The sequence below is a fragment of the Lissotriton helveticus genome, chromosome 8, assembly GCF_964261635.1.
Source record: "Lissotriton helveticus chromosome 8, aLisHel1.1, whole genome shotgun sequence".
NCBI classification, from domain to species: Eukaryota; Metazoa; Chordata; class Amphibia; order Caudata; family Salamandridae; genus Lissotriton; species Lissotriton helveticus.
In genome coordinates, this window is record NC_136069.1 from 1570378348 (window position 1) to 1570399064 (window position 20717).

At 40.9% G+C, this 20717-nt stretch overlaps 1 protein-coding gene across 1 annotated transcript in view; it reads left to right on the top strand.

The window, feature by feature from the left end:
* The window catches only part of XRRA1 (X-ray radiation resistance associated 1), a 299935-nt gene that overhangs the window by 227688 nt on the left and 51530 nt on the right, over positions 1–20717 (top strand). Inside the window, exon 11 of the mRNA XM_078658576.1 lies at positions 4385–4522. Within this exon, the coding sequence (XP_078514702.1) occupies positions 4385–4522 (138 nt within the window). The remainder of the gene's footprint in view (positions 1–4384; positions 4523–20717) is intronic.

The window sequence follows — 20717 nt, forward strand, 5'->3', positions numbered from 1 at the left end:
ATTCCATAATATATTCAGAAATAGATATCAAATATTCATGGCTATTGCAATTTACAAATTCATTTGCAATAGGAAATAAGTGACTGTGGTGGAAAAGTGACATGTGGTGATTGGTGACATTGACTGTGCACTATATACAAGATGAATAAACGTGCATTCAGAAGAGGGGAGAAAATGTTAACTTGTCCTTATTATTTTGGCACATATGCTCCAGGATCCATTGGTAAGTTTAAAATGTGATCATGAGCGTTATGCAGACATATGTTGTGCATCGACGTTTTGACCCTGGTGGTAGCGCAAAAAGTAAACTGCGTCAAGGTGGGTCTTCCTCAGGACGGGAGTGGGATGGTGTGCAGCCCGACTTAAGATTCTTTTTGGTATCTGCAAGTCTCAAATGTTTCCTATTTCAGAGAAGGTCTTTGATTCATAACCTCTCAGTACTCTACCATCCGGTTGGAGCCTCAAATGTATTCTTAAAGCGACTTCCACTCGTCATTGGAGTCGATGATTTTAGCCAGTCAAGTGGTTTATATGAATTAAAGAAGACGCGTCCGTCCGGCAGCTGCTTTGTGTAGGGAATACTAGCCCCATATTGATTGGTTGAACTCTGTTCTATTCCCAGACAACTGTTTGTGCCTCTGGAAACTTGTCCCTACTCTAGGTTCTTGTGCATTGTACTGTGACCTGTCACAGCAAGTGCTGGTTTGAAACAGTCCAGTGTGTCTAGGAGCCTCAGAGCAGTTTAAAAGGCTAACACAGAGACTCAGCTCCTGAGTCTGATCTAGGCTGAGCAGCTGAGTTCTCTGCCAGCCGAAAGAGCTGCAACCTTGAACAAAAGAAATTCCCAGAAATATGCACTCTTCTCATATATGCTACAACAAAAAGTACCAGCCTGCCTCAGTCACGAACCCTGCGTCCAGCGTAGTCAACGATGTAATGCAGCAATGATTTCCGACTGCAAACCATAACTTAATAATGGAATATGGGTCTGCACCCTTAAAGTTCAGTAATGTTGTCACCCAGAGCTCAATTTAAGTATGATATATGGTACTGCCTATTCGTAATCTATACTGTGCAATACGCCTTTGTAGCAACCTCTTGTAGTTGCACCCATATATTTCAGCATTGATGGTATGCTATGCAACACTGCCTAGTTCAAGCTTGTAATATTTAATCGCATTTTATACATTAATGCTTACATGCTGGAACTTGCATTTAGTAGGCTAAAGAATTACCCATCAAGCTCTAACCAGTGGTTGAAGTGAAAAAAATAGTTGAAGTTCTTAATGAGGATGACAGAAAAAAACGTATGGTTTAATTTTAAGGCATCCTATTGCTACTTTGTATAAGAAAAGCATAGCACTGGGTGTAAAGGGGTGGTCGGCAGACTACAGGGAGGTAGGAATATATACTGCATAACTTCAGTAGCACAAGAGTGTTTTTCATCGCAGGCAAAGAGCTGAATAGAGGCTGGTGTTCTTTGGAGTAAGGTTGAAAATTTGCCATGAAGGCACTATTTTTGTCTGTTCATCTACTTTATCCATTATGCTCTCATATATTCATATATTGTTTTGGATTGGTACCCAATGATATAGCTCCATGACTGTTAAGGGGAAATACTCTTGTGGGTTGATCCAAGAAGTGAATGCTACTTTTGTCAAGCCTTGGCTTAAAGGGGTTGACCCAAAGCAGACAATGGTTAGAAGGGGCTGGCCCAACACTGTTATCTGTCATTTGTTTTGTTAATCACATTACCTCAGGTAGATGGCTAACTCTCCCTCTAGCTAGACCTAAACATTGCTATTTACAATAAAACATTAGATTAATCGTATGAAATGAAAAGAAATATTAAAATCAGCAATAAGCATTTACAAAAATATAAAACACAACAGATTAACACTTAATATCAGTAAAAATCAATAAATCAGAAGATATTAAGTGGACAAAATGGCATGCTTTACATTCAAAATTGCTAGCTAACACTTTCACCGGTGGATCTCAGGTAAAGTGATTGAGGGAGAGGTTTGCTTTGTGTAGACTGTACCCCCTTGCTTTGCTGCTTTCAGACAAGGAGTAAAAGAGAGCACTATTAAAGGATTAAATGTTTTGTTTAATTCCCAGACACTCCCTAACTCCAGCTGCCTGTACATTTGTCACTTCCTTGTGACCCTAACATCTGGCTGTTTCGAATTCCAGTTACATCTTAAATTGGGGGTATGTAGGGATTGCTGTCTGATGTAGTTCTAGGAAGTTCTCTCCTGTTTATGCAAGCTTCAATTTTTTTTATAATTTGGGTTGAAGAGGGCTTAATCTGTCTTGGAAACCCTAATATTAAAGTATTAAATCAATCAGCTGTTCATATAAATATTTGTGTATATTAAAGTAAAACAACTGACCTCCTTCCCTCTTTGCAATGAAGCAGCCAAATGCAAGAGGGTCCTGACACCAAGGATTCAGTATCCCTAATGTGCAGAATGTAGCTTAATATGCCCATATACTAGGGATTTGAGTAGCCTAATTGTGCTTAGTCTGCCCTTTACTGAAAATCTGAGTAGCCAAATTGTGCATAATCTAGACTGATCTGTCCATACAGTGGGGATTTAACTAGCTTTGTGCAGGATCTGGCTCAATCTGGCCATATAACTAGGACCTGAGTAGGCAAATGGTTCAGGATGTAGCCCACTCTGCCCATACAGTGTAAATTTGATTAACTAATTAGAGAGGATTGAGCTCAATCTAGCCATACAAAGATGATGTTAGTAGCCCGGTCATACAGGCTCTACACCCATCCGGCAACATTAACAGAAACCTTAAGAGCAGACACACACTGCCTTGGGATGGTGAGCACAGACTAAAATCTGTCATCCAGTCGATGCCACTGAACCTTTTCTCTATCATTATGCCACATGCATACAGTCCGCATGACAAGCAGTCACCCAAGCATAAAAACTATCAAATGTGTTTTATTATGCTGCGTATTTTCATACCACGCATTGTCGCTCGGAGGCTGCCAAAGACAAGAAATGGAGACAGACTAATGTCACAGGTGAACTCCCCGAATTTAATGCCCTCCACTCTGTAGTCAGGTCCCTTGTCACCACATCTAAAGACTACCATCAACCAAGTGACTGTCAGAAACAAGCCACTCTGTAAGGCTGTCAAACTGCATTAATGCTTTTTCAGAACCCCCAATCACACAATCAGTCAACAAGTGCAATGCCATCACCCAGTTCTTCACCGAGAAGGGCAACAAAGACAGATCCAAATTGACAACATCAACCTCTCACCAGCTTCACTGCCTATCTCCAACACTTCAACTCCACTGAACTCACTAACTTCCTCCATTCACTCAAAACCACCCCTATGAAAATGACATTCTACTGTCTTTCGTTAGGAAATATCTCTGAAATTATTCCGCAATGCCTTCTTCATCATTGATAGAAAGGACACCTGCCTCTTGATCCTGCCTGACCTTTCTGCAGAATCTGAACTGTTGACTACCAAGCACTGATCCTCACCTGGAAACATTCATGAATTTCTTTAACTCCTTCGCAGCGGGGGTAAATCCCCCGCTGTGCTGGGGGAGGGGGGGCGCGCACAGCATGGTAGCCGTGTGCTCATGACGAGCTGAGCTCGTCACGGCCACACCCGTTTCTGTAGAACTCTTGCACAGCGGGGGAATCAGCCCCGCGTGCGAGCGTTGTGGCCGAGCACACGGCCACCGTGCCTCATGACGAGCTGAGCTCATCATGAGCACTCATGTGCTTAACAACCCTGCTCTGGGTCACCTCCCACCTCTCCAATCACCATCAATTCATACAGATAGGATCCATAAGTTCCCAACAATTCCCCATCACCTGTAGAATGAACCAGAATTCCCTCTCCCTCTTCTCCTCTCAATCTCAACCTTTACACGGACCCTTTGGATCCATACTCACTGGTAACAACACCAAGATCCATGAATGCACCATCTGTACGCAACTCTACCTCAGAATGTCCCCCCCACCTTCATTCAGTGACTCAAAACCACACACACACACACACACACACACACACACACACACCCCACACCCCATCCCCCCACCCCCCCCCACTACCGTGGGTTCATGGTCACTGTGTTTACTGAGATTGGTAGCCCGAGTGAGCTAAAGTATTAAATAGAGAGGGGAGAACAGCTAAGGGTGCGATTGGGTTGATATCACTATTCCTTACTTCACCATGTTTGGGTCCTAGTAATATAAGCCTTCAGAAAAAAAGGCATACCTTTGTTTACATTTTTTAACAGCAGCACTCAACACCATGATATGTAATAAAGGCGTTTGCATGCTTCCTCAATGTTCCTCCTTATAAGTTTTGTTCGCTTCCCATTTCTTTTTGCTTTCAGAAACGCGCTAATTTGGAGAAGTGTTTTTCATTCCCTGATGAATTCAAACCCCAGGTTGAGAATTCCTTGAAGAGGCTAACTCCTGCATTTGAACCCCCACTTCCAGAACTGAGGTACCTGAGCCTGTCTGATAACAAGGTCAGTCCCTATTTGTTTGTTTGTCATAAAGCTTCATAGAAATGAATCAGCATTGCCCCGCAGCAAGAGAGGAGTTTAGTGTCTCAGGGTGGAGGAGACTTTTAGGAACTTAAAGAATAGTATAATAATAATATACACATAAACAATACACCAATAAGAAGTAGCACATTTAGTACATAACAAGAACACAAATCAGATTTCAAAGGATTGGCACAACTTGCCTATTGTACACCTTCTATAACAGTCTTGTTTGCCCTCTCTGTGGTATTAATACACAATGAGCCCTTACAGGGCAGTAACAAGTGTACCAAATGCAGGAAAGTCACCATATTTAAATACATTTTATGTACATTTCCTATTTTATAGACTTTTTGAAACCTCAATAAAACGTCCAAAAGTTATAAATTGGGTAACTGTTCCATGTCATTACGCCCCTTCAGTTCATGCGGCTCAGCTAAGTATGGTTTTTTTGCATAAGAGCTAAAAGCACAGTTAAACAAGCATTTTCAATGCAATAGGTCTCGCATTTGTGAGAGTTTAAGCTATTGGCATTGTAAATGACAATGCCTTTATTTATGTGTTTTTAAAAGCAACATATATATAAAAGGCATTGTCATTTCTAATGCCATTAGCTCAAATTCTCGCAAATGCGAGACCACGTTAATGATGGCCACGCCCTTTTCTTTAGACGCTGCTCGCTGTATTCAGGTTACAGTGAGCAGCGTCTGAAGAAAGGGGCGCTGACAACATTAAAGTGAAAGTGCGGAATGAGGCGACCCCCCCCCCCAATAATAAATAAATAAATAAAGGTTCTGTAGCGCGGCCGCTAAAGTGAAAGCGGACCACGCTGCAAATGAAATAAACAAATAAGCACAGCAGCTAAAGTAGAAGAGGACTGCGCTGTAAATGAAATGAATAAATAAGAATGGTCGCTAAAGTGAAAGCGGACCGCACCGTAAATGAAATAAATAAGTACATGCGGGCGCTGTATATTAAATAAATACATTACTAATAATATAAAAGTGGGCGCCGTGCTGCAACGTGGTTTGTGAATTAGGGAGTGTCTTTAAAGAAAATAGTGCTCTCCGACTACATAAAGCAGACCGTGTAACAACACAAGTTAAAAAGTACAGCCCTATGGGAGGTTAGAAATGCAGACAAGGCGGTACCAAGGAGGGACTAGTAAGCCTATTCACAAATGAAAAGCAACGATTTTGAAAGGACAGTAACAGGAGCCAATTGAAAAGATGGCCGGGAAATGGGTGGAGCTTCTCTTCCATACCTCAATACAGTATGCCTTGCCCTACCCAGGCTCGACCTAAAAACTTCTAAAAAGATTGTCCTCCGAAGCATGTCAAGTGCTAAAGTGAAACCGTGGCAGCGGGTATGGCGTCTGCATAATGCTCACAATGATAGGAGATGGATGCTTGAAAATGTTTTCTCTTTCTGTGCTTTGTGGTAGTCAGAGGATTTTGGCATTTATGATTTCTCCTCCAATACCCCCCACCAAGCGGGCTATTCTGCTCAGTGGTGGGTCTCAGCAGGGAAGTTCAGTTTTACCTAAAGGCAGACTGCACAGCAGGAAACTTTAGGAGGGTGTAACAACCCAGCTATTTTAGTGCCCACCCCCCCTCAATGTCAACAGCACATTCACCACTGCAGGCTCCTTGCATTTAACACCCTGCTAGTCAATTTGGAGTAGGCAGGTGCATAGAGGTAGGGTGAAGGGCTGGGTTAAAGGTGAGTTGAAGCCTCACCTCTGTCTATTCATTGTTATCCAGGGGTAGAAGAGCGCCAGTGACATAGCAAGAGTGCCCATAGGCTTCAATGCAAGCACGGCAAAGGGGCCCACTAATACCTTGCTGAGAAGTAAAAGCTCCCACAATTGGGAGAAGATGGCCTCTTAAAACCAATACCCTGACCCTGGTGCCACTGCACCTGCTGCACCATAGATGCCTCCATCCCTGGAGAACACCACACCATCACACACCAAAGCTTTTAGTAGACCTCAGTCTGCTCCTAGCCGCTATCCCAGTTTATTTTATGTTATGTAGCTGTTGTCTGTTATATTTCATGTTATATATGCAATATGTAGCTGCTATTTAATTTGATTCAAAATCTTTATTTAGCACATTCAAAATGGGCCACAAAAGAACAAGAGATAAAATACAGCAGCAAATGATATAAAAGGAGGTTCAAACAAAAATACACCCATACAGCGTTAAAAACAATACAATTAAAACCCCCAGCTCCAACTTTGATACTACAATCAGAATGGAATACTTTTTCTAATTCAGGTCATTCCTCAAGTATATGAAGCAATACTAAAACATAAAAAGGGGTGCACACACAAAACATAAAAAGGGGTGCACACACAAATTTTAAAGCAGCATTATAATCCCTAACAATATGTGCAAGAAAAATAAGTTTCATGTAATATTTCCTTGGGCTATCATAAAAGCTACAAAATAAGATAAAGTGCTGAGTGCTCTGTTTCGAAATACCATCACATGGGCATGGTACCATATCCCAGGGCTGCTGCTTCATAGAGGGGAAAGCAACAAGTAAGTTTACTATATCCAGCCGCAACCTGGTTTGAACGAAGCGGTGTTGGGTATAGGACACCAGGGACATATACTGTTGAAAACCCTCCTGGGAAGTATTGGACATTTAGGAAACAGAAGGTTTCTTGGGCTCGGCGAGGACCCTATTTTCAGAACTGACACCTAGAAAGTAGGCCTCAGCCTCACTCTTATGAAAAGCCAGCAATCTATGGAGACCTTGGAGCACGGGGAAACCAAATAGTGATTTAAGAGTTTTATTAATATAAAAAAGCCACGGGATTTTAAAGCAAGATCTAGTGCCAGACAATCCAAAATAATGGATTGTGTAAAGTCTGTTTCAGATTTTGCCCAAATTGAATGCCAGAGTAAAATAGGCTTGAGCAAAAGTAGATCTTCCAGGTGATTTAGCCCAGCCTCTTTATGAACAATAAAAGATGGTACGGATGCAGGCGTACACAATAGATGTCTAAGAAAGTTGTTCACAACCTGAAGGGGACCACAAAGCGCATGGCCCCACAGGCCCTCTCCATACAGAGCAGCCTTATAGATGTTAACCATTTCGTTAACGGGCAGCTACCAAGTTTGCAGGAGGACCTAAAAACTCCCTGGCGAACTCTGCTAATTTTTGATCTAACATTTTGTATGTCTTGGGACCATGAGCCATTGTTAATACAAATAATACCCAAGTAGCAAAATGAATTAACCCTCATGATTGGGGTGCCCTTTAATATAGAAGTTCCGGCTCTTATGGGTGTGTTTTCCACTTGACATCATGAATGTTTTGGTATTATTAAACTTCAATGTTCTAGCCTCCATGAAATCAGCAAATCTGTCCCTCAGTCTCTGCAGACTGACGGGGTAGCTGCTATTCATTTTATGTTATGTAGCAGCTGTCTGTTATAGTTAATGTTGTTATGTATATAGTATGTAGCTTCTGTTTATTTTATGAGATGTAGCTGCTCTCTAGGTTATGGTATTTTGCTGTCTATGTGTTATGTTGTTGTATATGGTATGTAGCTGCTGTGTGCCATGTCAAGCTATGTAATATGCAGCTGCTGTGATGTAGTTGATTTCTATATTATGTCATGCTATGTGATTTAAGATTTAGCTGCGGACTAGGTTATATTGCATTGCTACTGTCTGTTACATTACATGGCTAATGTCCAAGATATGTTGCCTGTTATGGTATGTAACTGCTGATTATGTTAGGTTACTGCTCTCTAAATTATGCTAGGTAACTGACTATTTTGTACATCTGTTTTGCATACCTTGCTTTGTTTCTGTGACTTAAAAAAATCAAGATTTGTATGGCATTTTATTAGCGGGCTCGGCTTGTGTTTGGGCTCTTAAAGGGAGTGAAGCTGGACTGTTGGCTCGGCTCGAGCTCATCCCTTTCCCTGAATTCTCTGGCTTGCCGACCTGTACTTCGAAGTAAAGCTTGGCCTCTGCATCAGTACAATTAGAACCCTACTTTAAGATGAGCTCTCGATGGAGAATAGAAGCAGAAATCTAGGTGTGTCGGTCAACCGTCCATTCTTCACTAATAAGAGTTTGTAGCGCTCTTCTCATGAGGTATCAATGTCAGAGACCATGTCCTTTCTTTATGTTTGCAAAAAGAACAATCGATGGACAGAATGCAGAACAATGTCATACATTCACCCCAGTACAGAGATCTGCGCCTAAATCCATAGTTTTTTTGCTCACCATGCCATTCCAGTTTGGACCCAGCCATATACAAATCAGTCTTGACCCTGCGCCCAATGGGAACAGTCCAGCCAGAACTGCCAGGCCAGTTCCTCCCTGGACTGGAAACAAACATCCTAGGACCGGTTTTGGGCTTTCAGCCCTCATCAGCTAGGATAGCTTGACTCCAGTGGCATGGAGAGCACGGGACCCATGTCTGGGCATACCCGTCCCACTCGGGGTGACAAATGCAAAAAGAACAATTGATGGACAGAATGCAGAACAATGTCATACATTCACCCCAGTACAGAGATCTGGGCCTAAATCCATAGTTTCTTTGCTCACCATGCCATTCCAGTTTGGACCCAGCCATATACAAATCAGTCTTGACCCTGCGCCCAATGAGAACAGTCCAGCCTGAACTGCCAGGCCAGGTCCTCCCTGGTCTGGAAACAAGCATCCAAGAACCAGGTTTCGAGCTTTCAGCCCTCATCAGCCATGTTAGTTTGACTCCAGTAGCATGGAGAGTATGGGACCCATGTTTGGGCATACCTGTACCACTTGGGGTGACAAATGCTAAAAGAACAATTGATGGACAAAATGCAGAAAATTGTCATGGATTCACCGCAGTACAGAGATATGGGCCGAAATCCATCGTTTTTTGCACACCATGCCATTCCAGTTTGGACCCAGCCATATGCAAATCAGTCTTGACCCTGCGCCCAATGGGAACAGTCCAGCAGACTGCCAGCCCAGGTCCTCCCAGGACTGGAAACAAGCATCCTAGGACCGGTTTCGGGCTTTCAGCCCTCATCAGCCAGGATAGCTTGACTCCAGTGACATGGAGAGCACTTCCTTTATGTTTGCACCATCCTTGCATGCGCTTCTTACATTACTAATGATGCTTGCTGTTAGTGTGTCGGTTGAAACTGTGCGAGTGAAACCGATGGCAGTAAAAGCGTTGACCCAAAACACCCAAGCGCCAGCTGCCAGTGTGTTGATTCCTTCGTACAATATAGTTTGACTTGGACCGTAGATAAGACCCATAGCGTTTTTGCTTCATAATAGGCAGATTGGAAGCTGCTCAGAAGCCGGGGTTGAAAAGGCGGAGATACATAGGCTGCAGTATACGTAATGAGAAAGGAAAAAAAAGAGGCTAGCAACTAAACATTAAACATAATTAGCAGCAAATTGCAAGGTTTAAGGGTCGGTGTTCAACAATATTTACACATCGAACCGTAGCTCACATCGTTTAAATTTTATTTCTGGATGAGATAGTTTAGCGATCAATTAAAATCATAATATACTTAAATTTCGGAATTTTAATTTGCCTTTTTATGGTAAAAGAGCATTGGATGTTAAGGTACAACAAAAATCCCTAGCATTGGCAAGGAGCATCCAGGAGAGGGCTCTCTCGCTCCATGGATATGAGTAGCCTCATGCTTTACATTGTGTGCATTATATGCTACACGAAAACAGTGCAGTAGAGGAAAATATTTGCAATGCCATAGGACTCGCATTTATGGCATTGCAAACAATAAAGAAAAAGTACAGGTCCCGTGTAACAACCAAGTAAAGGGGCCATTAGCCATGGGAGGATACAAATGACAACATGGCAGTTCTATGGAGGGACTAACAAGCCTATCAAGGAATCAAACGCCAGCATTTATGAAGGACAAAGACACAAGCCAGTGAAAAATATGGGCAGGGCTTCTCCTCCGTACTCTACCTACAACAGATCGCCAAAGCAGCACTTGCGCTCTGGCTCTGGCTCAGGCTCGACTTGAAAAAGCATAATTTATCATGTATGTATGTATGCTGCTTTATAAATTGCAGACCTAGGTATAGAGTGACTGAATGCTGCAAAGAGCAGAGGAATGATCCAAAGATAGTGACACAAGTCCACTTAAATATTTGAAGGGAATATCTCTTCACATGGGGCCTGAGTCTCAAACAAATTGAAAATCTACACTCATAGGTTTATACCTATGTTTTGATTAAATTTACAAATGTTTGCTATTTTCATAAAGATCAAGGAGAACTATAATAGTCACAGCTTCCCACTGCAATCTCACATGCATAAAGTTATCAGTGAGTGTGAATTCTTGTTTTGTGAACTGTAAAGATTAATTTGAACTTGTAAATCATGCCATTTGTAGGACTAAGTTAAAGATGTGCAAATGTATTGGTGCCCAAGGCCGAAGTGCAGTAAATCTGTTTACTTATGAACGAGATGTTTTTTGAAGAGACGAGTCTTCAGTTCCAATCAAATGTGAAGCACGCTTGTGCGACTCAGTTATTCACCTACTCATTCCTCTATTAAACTATGGCTCCAGCAGAAGCTCATCTCTCTCAGGGTGCAAAGTAGGAACCCCAACTCATTCTGTCAGGTTGTTGTAACCCAGCTTTCAGGCCATTGGCGAGAAAATGTTTTTCAATAACATCCATCGAATCTTCTTTTTAAAGTTGTTGAAAACAAATGTGACAAGAGGTTGATGCAGTAATGGGCTTTGGTATTCCTGGCTGCCCTCAAAATCCTCTCATTTGAGTGTGCAACCTTTGTAAATGGATATGTGCACCCACATAAACAACTGCTTTAGGCCTTTACACAGTTACATTTCATATTAAGATCTTTTCTAAAGTCATTGCATATAGAGTATGTGCTACTGTCAGGTGTCGGACCCGAATATATCTACTTAAAGTCCATATGTGTTAGTCATTCAAGCATTGGCTTGAAGACACTTAGATATTCCCACAGACCTCTTCCCCTCTGAAACTATCTTAGATTTCTTTATCTACTATTACAGTTGGTGGCCTTAGTATGTTCTAATTGATTTGGCGGCTGTAAAAGACTTTTAACTCATGAACTCTGGATTAAACATATCATCTATCTGGCAGAAGGGGGTGGAAGGGGAAATGTGGGTATAACCTCCATGTTATTATTGTTGTAGGAAGATCATGAACCAGAAAATGCCTTGAGTGATATAAAGAGGGCTTATTTTCTGATGTGAATGTGCAAATTACAGTGTTTAATATGTGCCTGTAGTTGCAGATAATGGGTACCAACACTCATTTTACATCATTACTCTTTGATCCATAACAAGAGAGAGAAGGGCAGAATAGGAGGAAAGAATAAGGAATAGGAAGAAAGAATGATGAAGAGTAGGAAAACAGTGGCAAAAGAACAAGGCATCGGCAATTCAGGATTGTAGTAGAAAGAGGCATGAAGTGGAATCAAGATTGGGCAGCCTGAGTATTAGGTTGCCTCTGCATTTGCCAGTGCCAGGCTCCTCAGAAACACTTTGAACTGCTCAACATTTTATTTTATTTATTTATTTATTCAAATTAAGCACTGGCAACTTACAAGCCATCCCTCCCATCCTGTCTACCAGTAAAACAATTAACATTTTAAAAACAATGTGTATTCCTACAAAACAAAATAGTTAAGGGATGTACAGTCTCATATAAACAAACACTGTCCTCCTGTATGCTTTTATACCCATACCCATTTTACATGTGAATATAGCCAAGAAAAGCATCTACTTCAAATCCTTCATTTGCTATATTTAATTGGTAAACAGATTTATTTTGTCTTTATACATGTATATTAAACAATTCATTGTGATTTTATTAAATCTATAACAAATACAAAGATTTTTAACATAATGAATTTTTGCCCCTATTGCGTGAAATACAGTATTCACAAGCACATATCTTAATTTAGATCAATGGATACTTTTTTGTAAACAAAGAAACTCCCACATTGCTTTCCTTCACCTTCAAAGGTAATCTTCATGCATATGTATATGCATCTAATATCTTGTGTTGCTGGTGTGTTTAGGCTGCATCCTATCAATCTCCGCAGCCTTCTTTAGGACTATCTGCGCATCAGAATTAGAATGACATACTGATTTCCTGAATAAGATTGCAGAGATTGATAGGATGCAGCTGAAACACAGCGTTGACAGATGACGGTGCTTGGCACTGACCAGGCAGATGTCTAGTCCTGTTTTCGCTGTTTTGCCTTCATTTCATATGTCTCTGATTATTGGTGTGACTGCCAACCATTGATCCTTGCAACAGCTCTTTATGCAGGCCTGCCCCACGTTCAATCGCACTTTTGCTATGAGTTCAAAATGCAGCCATGCATTTGATCTCTGAGCTGGAAAGGAGAACATTTGCCTCTAAAGCTATACAGGCCCTTCCCTGGTTGCTTCCCCAGGATATATCTCAGTGCAAATTAGGCTGTCTGGTGATTAATGGCATGAGTTATCAGACCACCAACACTTGGTTGATAAACCTCTGTTACTCTATAATAAAGACTTAGAAGTGAGGATCACAGGTTTCTGATCGCTCTCCAGAGTAAACTGAAGACCAGAAGTGGGAGAGCCTTTTTCAGTGCTGGTTCCCATCTATTGGAACTCCTTGAGAGATTGTTATTTGTCTTCCTGCAGAAAAGCCCTCAGAACATTTCTAGATGGTCATGTTATGGAGCCAAGAGACCTTCAAGTGTTGGATGCGTTACGAACGGGGTGATGAGGATGACGTTCCTCGAAGGCAGCATTTCTTCCATTGTGGATCCACCAGGTGCTTGGTTTGACTCAAAATATTTCTCTGACTTGTCCAAGGGCTCATAGAAACATGTGTCGTAGGTCGTTGTACTGTTTCCCAGCAGCAATTGATCTCAGAGCATGAATCAAACAGGTTCTTTTTCCTCCAGAGACCTCTTATCTTGTATGATTTCTCCTGTTTCTTTTCAGCTGCAACTCATGTTTTGCTCTGCTGGTCTTCCATTTCCCAGAGGGTTGATGACCCTCTGAGTCGCCATTCTTTGGTACCTTAGTCACCTCTGACTGAGCAATTTTCCTTTCTTCGCGGCCTCCCTGTTTAGGAAGTCTCATCTCCCTTACTATGCCACTCAACATTCCAGTATGTGCGCATTGGTAGCACAAATATCAAATTTTGTGGACAGGTCAGATGTGACTCTTTCAATCCCACACATCACACACCATAGGTCAAGTCGCACTGGTCCCATTTGTGAGTCAGTGTTGCTCTTTATCTCCTATGTGCCCATATGTGCATATTTCAAAGAGAAGAATACACAGTATACATATATCTCAAAAGATAGAGCACTCCACTGTAATACCTCAAAATAATCTAGAAGATTAAAATCAACCCCTGAACCCCTATTTACTTTCAACAGTCCCACCTGACACCATAGTCTTGTGAACAATTTGGATTCACCATGGTTTAAGTGATATATAAATGAACAAATGAAATAAATGAACACTACCTAAACGGATTGGGTGTGGATGTGGCCTAGTGGCTATAGCTGCCAACTTTGGAACCTGGGTATGCAGGTTTGAATCCCAGCCCCAAGCTTCTCTCAACATTGTATTATTCTCAGCAAATTACTTAGTCTCCCTGTGCCTAGAAATTTAATGTTCATTCATGTGATTCCCCACTTGATGTACAAAATCTTGTAGATCGTCTCCCAACCCCATATAAAGTTCAGCGTTCCGTTGCATTTGGGTTTAAGCTATATAAATACATACATACAAGGAAGTTCCATATGGGACCAGTGAGTTTGGAATAGTGAAGCAAGGCAAATAGTGGAGAAAGCATTGCAGAGCTTCAGAAATGGATAAACTCAAACCACAAATTTGGAAACTACAATCATAAAAGATATTGCAAAAAAGATGTGATTGACAAGGTACACCCCAGCAAATGCATCGGAGCAACATGATTCTATTGCAGAACGGGAATTTGTAAAGTAGGTAGAGTTCGAAGGTGTTTCCAATCTGGCAGGAAAGAAACACCTAAGGTATCCTACTGCACTGGTGCACTAGGTATGCAGATTCCCACTTTCCCTTTCAATTGTGAACATTCCTGGTCCAAAGTAGACAGCGAAAGAAGTGATGGATGGAAATGCTTGCAACAGTCTCAACCATTGGTAGCTTCTCTGGCACATTTCATTCCACTGTCTGACACACAAAGATCAAATCCGGGTAAATCAGCCTCTTTGAACAGAAACATAACTTCAGGCAAGTTTCAACCTTGTTGGCCCTCATTAGTGAGGTGCAGTGCGCTTGAAAACAATTATGGATGGAAATGCTTTAATCAAACCAAAGAAACACTAGTTGCTCTGGATATATTCTATTCCATTGCTTTATAGATCATGCGTGCCCCTATAGAAGGACAACCATATGCAAATCAGTCTTGTTTCAACCCGCTGAAAGACCCACTATTCATAGATTCTGGAGTCACGGAGGAAACATTATAGAATAAGAGTCGAGGTATTAAATGCCATATGCTTTCAATTGATGCATGGAAAAGCTACACTGAGGCAGCCATCTGTTATGACAACGCTTGTGATGGTGGTTTCAGTGACGTCCATCCTTACTTATTTAGATGTGCCAAACACCATGATATTGTTTTATTCGTTTATATAGTTTCATTATGTGCTGAAGTAGCTGCAGTGACAACCATTTAACATCTGACAGGCCCCTGGTTTCCCAGTTAAGTAAAAATGAGTCACGAGTCTCTTCGAACTGGCCTTTGTAAAATGCTGAAATCCTGGTGCTTGTTTTGATTATGCAGAAAAAAGAATGATAGGATTTTGTTCCAGCTGAGAGAAATCCTATTTCTGGATCTCCAAATGCATTGCGCACAAAGGCATGCCATTTTTTCATCAACTGAAGTTTCTCTTACCTTGACACTGATCATTGTGACATACTTTCATTAGCAATGCCTCATGTTTATTGCAGTGGCAGATAACGTTCTTTGTACTCCAACAGGGAGAAGTGGGTGGCATTGATTCATCAGCTATTTGGAGGAAGGTAGTCAAATATGGCATTGATTCATCTGCTTTGGGGAGGAGGTTGGCATTTATTCAACAGTTATGGGGAGGAATGATGGCATTTAATAAACAGCTACAGGAGAAGGGGTGGCATATATTCATCAGCTACAGGGAGGAGGGTTGGCACTGATTCACCAGCCTCACAGTACGAAGTCTTTTGGATACTTGTTTCTGAAGTATGTCTCAGCTCTAGCATATTCTTCACATGTCAGAACAAAAGGAGAGGCAGGGTAGTAGGATACTCTTACACCCCAGTATCAATGTAGTAAACAAAACAAGAGTATTCAATGGTGATGATAGAGACCATCAAAAAGGAGCAGGGAAACGACTTCACTTAAGGCGTTTTTTTTGGAAAGAAAGCCCTCACTCACCACCTAGTGATGACATGCTTCATCATCGGGCCCCACAGAGAGGACCTCTGGGTCCAGCAGAGGGTCGATATAGGTATACCACGGGTGCCGAGCGTCGAGGGCGGTGTGCCAATTACGCCTCCACCCCCCTCCTGTGACCCATGGTGTGAAACTTACACACTATTAAAGTGCAGAAACCGAAAATTGGAAGCCTCCTAAACCAGGAGTTATTAGAAAGATAGTTTTTCTTTCTAATTTTTTGCACTTTTTCACATTTAATTTTCACTTTCACGTCCCTAGGTTAGGGTGGACCTTAGCGAGTCCATACCGCCAGGGTTTAGTTACACCAAGTCCTGAAGAATGCCAGGTAAATTTACACCGTTTCGTGGCTGAAACATGTCGACTGACTTAGGAAACTACCACTGAATTAACTGTGGACGTATTTCCTACACATCATTTTATCTCTAAGTCCTTAGTGATCCTAATAAATTAATTTTGATACACTACAGACCTTTTTAAACTTCACAACACTCACTTAATATTCTTTGCACAGCACTGTCCTTACCCACCAACCCGCTCCGCAGTAGATCTGGCGTCGCAGCACACAGAGAGGATGCTAGGTCCTCTCTGTGGGGCCCGATGATGAAGCATGTCATCACTAGGTGGTGAGTGAGGGCTTTCTTTCCAAAAAAAACGCCTTAAGTGAAGTCGTTTCCCTGCTCCTTTTTGATGGTCTCTATTCTTCACATGGCCAGTTATATATCATCTTTTAAAAACTGAATGAATCCACCTGGCTTTGTCACCTGACCATGGCTCAATATATGTTGTTCACCTTTAAGCGATCCTTCATCATAGATCATTGACAAAATGTTGACATGCATGGGGTATTGGATACCATGTACAAACTTAGCTTCTTGCAACTGTCAAATTCGCTGCCTACAACAGAGAACACTGTCTTAAATAACTTTTTGCCTATGTTTTAAACATTTGCATCCTGGGTTAATTGCCTCTACCAGGTTCTGACCATCTTCTTATCCACTTCTGTATGAAAGTGATAATAGTGTAAACTCTGTCCTTAAACCATACGGCACCCCGATTTCCGCAGATTCCTCACCTTAGGAATACTCCTTCTAGGCTTCAGACTGGTCTAGAATAATGTTTCCCAGCAGTGACACCCTAGGTGGCTTTAACCGTGATTACGCTACCAGATGTGACGTAATCGGGGTATAGTGGGCTCCAGCTGGCACGCTGGCACATGTTCCTGTTTTTCTACAACTCATTGATAAGGAGCACTCTCTTGGTGTTTCTCAGAATTCCTCAGCTTTTACAGCGACCAGGTCAAGTGGCTCCTAAAGCATTCTGCATAATGTTGTCCAGAGATCGGAGTTTCATGATTCTTCGGCCAACTCTGCTTAGGTCAAGGCATTCTGGCTAGTGATGCTGAAACATCTGTTATTCAGCACCAAGATGCCCCGTCAGGGGTGGACCTGGGCTTTACAAATACACATGTTATGCTTTATGTTATGGATGATTACAGGATGGCTCAGCTGCTGTCTATGCTGCACCCCTGCAGACTTGACAATTCCAGCGGTTCTAACTATTCCTCAATGCCGTGCCTCCACATGCTGTGGCCCTTGCATCTATGGCATGGTCCCTGTTTCCCCAGGCCTTTCTACATCACAGTTTTCAAAGTTGATAGCAATGTTGTCCGCAGAGTTGTTGACCAAGGACTTGATAGTGGGAGATATCATCCATGTGGTAAAGGAGAAGCTCAAGGCTAATCCATAACAATTAATCCTAACCAGTGCACCTTAGTTGCACCGTGCCAGGCCTAAAAGTTTGCTTGCTGAGAGGAAAGTTTTAGTTGAAGTTCATGTGCTTTGTCTATGGAGATAAGGACTTTTGCCGCACATGAGCGAAGACTCAAAATCTGATCACCTCCTGTCACCTTACGTTTTTGATTGTGACATCCACTTAGCTTTAAAAGGACCGGTGCCCTATATACTTTCTCTGAAGGGCACTTATTCTACCTCTCTGCTTAGTTGAATAGAATGGATCACAGAAGTGAAGTGTTGTACTACATCGACTGCACTTGACAATGCAGATTTGAGGACAAACTCTTTCTAGTATTTCCTTTAGCCAAAAAGGTTAAGGCAGTGACAGAACTTTATGTTGAGTTATCCTTTGTATTAAGATCTGCTGTGCCCAGTGCATGAAAAACCCTCCGAGTCCATGCTCATTCGATAAGGGCTGTGGGGGCTTCTAATGCCCTTTCCAGAGGTGTCCCAGTTGCTGACCTCGGCCAGGCACCTGAATGGTAGTCTTTGCATACTTTTTCAAAGCATTACTACCTCATGTCTTGACTTGCTACTTTGACGGTGCTGTGTTGCATGGGTGCACATCGTTAAAATTGACTCAAAAATATCATCACATCATCAGACACAAATGTTGTCAAAAAATATTGTGGTGACAAGAATATCGTGTCCCTAGGTATTGCAGGTACGAATATTTTTTTTAAGTGTTTAATATATATTTTTTTATGTATAGTACAATATAATATACATTTTTATTATGTTGTATTGTTTTAGGATTTGTGTACTTAAAGTTATTGATATGTTAATTTTAGTTACTTCTGTTTTTTTTGTAGTTTTATTGTTTTGGTAATATTTCTAAACTGTTTATGAGTTTCTTTCAATTTGTTTAAATTATTTGCAGATTGTTGGGTTTGTAGGGTAGGGAGGTATTTGTTTTATGCAATTTTCAATTTGTAAAATGTAATTGTTTAATTAGGGTAACAATTGTGTAAAATATTTCTTAGTTACATAGTTGAATTTATATTATCAAAAATGTTATTTCATTTTTTAATCGGTTAAATATATTATGTAATTTTTTTAATGTTAATTATTTTTACCATAATTGGATACTTATGTTCTTAATTATGTAATTATTTAATTTAATCAATGAATTTATTTCATTTTGTCAGTTCCCTTTTTAAGAATTACTCTTTTCGATTACATTTTTTGTTGTGATTTATTTAGTTTTTTTTAGAAACATTTCACAATTTGTTTTAGGTTGTTCGGTTTGTACCAGAGTAGGTTGGGAAGTATATTATTGTAAATACTTTTAGCGTTTTTACTTGGTAAATAAAGTATTGATTGGTATTTTGTAATACATATTTTCTTAAAAATATTTTAACCATCACAATATTCTTATTGTATAGGTAAGCTTCGGATTACCCTCTTTCTGATTCCTTCATCCTCTTTTTCTCTTCTTATCTTTCCTCCTATTCACCCCATGACTATCTTTCCCTTACTTGATATTAGACTGTGCGGTAGAAGGGGGATTGTCTTTATGCTTACTCGAGAATTTGACTTTGTAGTCCCTTATGGATATCTGTTATATTTTAAGTTAAGAACTGAAACTAGAGCAGTTTTACTTTTCATTTGTGTTTTTTCCCCATAGCCTCTATGCGTGTTGTTGCTGATTACCTGCAAGGTATCAGAGCGAAATAATCTGTTGGATGACATTCTAAATGGAAAAAAGCCTAATAAAGAAATGAAAAAATATATATATATTTTGTAAGTAATATAGTAGTGTATTTGGTTGTTTATAGAAATTGTTTTTTTAATAAGAACTTAACTTTTTATGTTTTTATATACATTTTTAATGTTGTGATAATTTTACAGGTATTTTTTCATAATTATTACTATGTATTTTTCCAACACTTCGCCTACTATTGTTTAAGTTGGAGTGGAAATAGTACATTTGACCCGCCTGCCCCCAGAGTTCCACCCTCCATACTGTTGCTCCTTTTGAATTTTCAACCTTATGGTGTAATCTTTTCAGTTGGGTCACTGTTTGTTCGCTGAAAATATCAATTGAGTCTCTTTCCATTACATGACTGAAAGTAGACTTTACCCGGAAAGGAGTTGGTTGGACGGGTTCTCCGTCAGTTTTTGTCTTGTATGGTGTGGCAGTTATTTGCTCTTGATTTACCTGACCCTCCTCCCATAAGTCTTGTAAATCCAATCGTAAAGGTCTGTCTGCATCCGCTGCATTGGATAGCTCTTGTTGCTGCTGACTCAGATCTTGTGATTCCCCCATGGGACTGTAATCGTTATTTTCTCAATATAAAGAATTTTTTTAGCTTTAGCATTCTAATACAGAGGTATGCATCCATCCTAGTTTTGACATAGTTGAAATTGCTTTCCGGGCAATGAGATAGACCCTATTGTAAAATTTGCCCTTCTGCTTTTGTAAGATTTATTTTTGCTAAATTGATAATGGTTTTGTTGTCCTTGATAGACGGTTGACTTTTTAGTGTTGATTCCATCTCCCTGTTGCCTGTGTCCTGGGTCAGGAGGTATTTCCTCCGGGCCTTCCTCCTCTGCCTGCGTTTCAGTGGTGAGTTGTCTGCATACCTTTTCCAAGGTCCGGTGTCCCACCGCTCTTCATAGAATTCATATACCATGGTTTGGCCACTGCCTTTGAGCTGGTGGCTGCAACATGAAAAGCAAAGACTAACCATCTGAAGCACTTACAACTAAGGGCACTTCAAAAGCTCTTGTTCATGAATGGACCAGTGGAATAAATTATGCCTCCGAATGGCTGAGTGGCTTGCTGTAAACATGACCATGCCTATACATTTGTCATTGTCAATGAAAAAACGCTTCCTTTCAGTCATACATTGTGGACATGGATAACACATCCAGAGAGCTCCTCTTTTTGTTTAAGAAGCA